We start from the raw sequence: 2,600 nt of genomic DNA on the forward strand, positions 1-2,600 counted from the left end.
GTTAACGTTCGTTCGTTTATGTTCGTTTATGTTCGTTGATTTATTAATTTTAATATATAATTTTTATTTATTTAGTTTGAATTTAAATTTTAAAACATTTTTATTTATTGGGCTTTTAAAAGAGTTTAGGCTTTTTAATATTTGGGCTTTTTGTAGGGTTTTGTTGGTGACTTGGTGTGGACTATGGTCGATTAGGGCAGAAGCGACAGGGAGAAGCGAGAAGCGAAGCGAAGGGGTGTGGTCCGTGTGGAGTGTGGTCGTCGATTAGGGCAGAAGCGAAGGARACCGTGCTGTAGCCTGTAGATCAATCGCCAATCGTGAAGCAGTATCTAGGTATGTAACCGTATGTAGCCATCTCTTCTTCGCCTCTTCGGTAATGGTATGTAACCATATGTAGACTCTATTGTTCCTGATACTGCTGTTGTTCCTGATTTTGCTGATTCTCTGCCTAGACTCCATTCATTTTCTGAATCAAATGCCTGATCTTGTCTATCCACATATGAATATATGATTGCAACAACTGGTTCAGTCTTGCACCGAAATCACTTTGAAGAAGATTAGAGACTCTTCTCCTACATATGAATGAATTTCTGAATTCTCTTTGATCATGTGAATAATGGAAGTGAGTTAGTAATGATTAAATAAACTACCTGCTTGTAAGTTCTCCTAGTTCAAATCTGCTGCCATTATCATCATCGGACAAATAGAATGCATAACTCCCACCAACCGGAGCAGCTTCCTGATAGGAATTTCCAACAAACCAACTTTCTGTGGAATCCTCTAGAGTATTGTCATACCATTCTTCATTTGATTCTTGGTAATCACTCCCTACTGTTTCCTGATACCAACCATCTTCATTGTCATTTAAACTGACTAACTGTTAAATCAAGTGATCACATATTACTCATGTATTTTTGCATTTCGACCTCTTATTTGCTTTGTTGTGCCTCTTTTTTATGTTTCATGTGAGTTGTTGTAACACCCTAAAAAAAGACTATCCAAACCGAAAGTATCTAACGAGAACCAAAACGGCACGGCAAAGCCTGCTGTTTGCTGTCGGTAACGAGCGCGGAAGACAGCAGCTCTTGCTGCTGTTTGCTGTCAGCTGCTGTCGGACCGAACGAAGAAAACGCAGCAGTGCTGCCTGCTGCTGTCACTAGCTGCTGCTGTCCAAAACGGCACGGCAAAGCCTGCTGTTTNTGCCTGCTGCTGTCACTAGCTGCTGCTGTCCAAAACGGCACGGCAAAGCCTGCTGTTTGCTGTCGGTAACGAGCGCGGAAGACAGCAGCTCTTGCGGCTGTTTGCTGTCGGCTGCTGTCGGACCGAACGAAGAAAACGCAGCAGTGCTACCTGCTGCTGTTCAAAACGGCACGGCAAAGCCTGCTGTTTGCTGCGCACGAGGAGAACGAAAGGCACGGCAGTGCTGTTGCTGCCCAGAACGACACGACAACGCCTGCTGTTAGGATTCGAGTGCAGGGTAACCCCCCCCCCCCTTTTTTTTTTTTTTTTACAAGCAAGTACATATAACTAAAGTAAAATAGTTAGAAAGGAACTAGGTGTTACAGTTGTCGTTCTCATCCTCTTGGAACATGAAGCCCTGCTGCGTTTTCTGCCTTTCTTTCTCGCCAAACTCATTTTTATTGCATTAGCAATTTGCTGGCTAAAACTCATTTTTATTTAAAATGTTTTTTTGCATTTTGTAGATGTCTGATGTCTCCTKTAGCGGTCCATATTTCTTTCATGATGATTTATATTTAGATCGGATGCAATCGCCTCAAGAACTTGAATCAACGGAAATTGAATCAAGTGCAAACACATCAAGAATGGAAAGTACTCCCGAAGTGGTTGTTATCGGATCGAATRATGKAGACGACGTTGTAGCAGCCGTTGATGGTGGTATAGAAAAGACCAACATAGTCAACAATGAAGAATCTACTCCATATGCTAAAAGGAAAAGAAATAAGACTTCAGGAGTTTGGGAACATTTTCGCTTGGTGAAGTTGGCTACTGGAACTGAAGTTTGTGAGTGCATCCATTGTGGTGAGAAGATAAAGAAACTTAAAGATGGAACCACCACACCATTGCATAGGCATATTAGTGATTGCCCAAAGTTAAAAGCCGTCAACACCATTCATCCAGGTCAGTTAAAGTTAAAGGTTGTGCCGGGGAAATTAGATTCTTCTATGGTCCAAAACTGAAAATTTGACAATAGTAGGATTAGAGAGGTTGTTTCTCATATGATTATGGTTCATGAGTTGCCATTTAATTTTGTTGAGTATGAACTATTTAATGTGGTTATGAAGGAAGCTAACCCCGGGTTTAACAAGATTTCACGTGCATCGGCTAAGCAAGATTGTGTTGCTAGTTATGAAATAGGCAAGAAAAGAATCAAGAAAATGCTAAGCGCTGTCAATCGTGTGAGTATAACAACTTATATGTGGACGTCGGTGCAAAATATTCATTATATGGTTGTTACTTGTCATTTTGTAGATTCCGATTTCAAGCTTAACAAATGCATATTGAGTTTTGTTGATGTACCACCACCTTATTCTGGACTATGTATATATGATTCCCTCTTTAAGTGTTTAAAAGAGTGGAAT

The 2,600-nt window shown here is 40.7% G+C and overlaps 1 protein-coding gene across 1 annotated transcript in view; it reads left to right on the forward strand.

Moving 5' to 3' along the window:
* Nucleotides 1-483, forward strand: part of LOC112504030 (zinc finger BED domain-containing protein RICESLEEPER 2-like) — a 5,132-nt gene extending 4,649 nt beyond the window's left edge. Inside the window, exons 4-5 of the mRNA XM_025107998.1 lie at nucleotides 196-292; nucleotides 398-483. Of these exons, the coding sequence (XP_024963766.1) occupies nucleotides 196-292; nucleotides 398-483 (183 nt within the window). The remainder of the gene's footprint in view (nucleotides 1-195; nucleotides 293-397) is intronic.
* The last annotated feature ends 2,117 nt before the right edge of the window (nucleotides 484-2,600 follow it).

This window comes from Cynara cardunculus, unplaced genomic scaffold, assembly GCF_001531365.2.
Source record: "Cynara cardunculus var. scolymus isolate 2C unplaced genomic scaffold, CcrdV1 Un_Scaffold_4411, whole genome shotgun sequence".
Classification (NCBI taxonomy): Eukaryota; Viridiplantae; Streptophyta; class Magnoliopsida; order Asterales; family Asteraceae; genus Cynara; species Cynara cardunculus.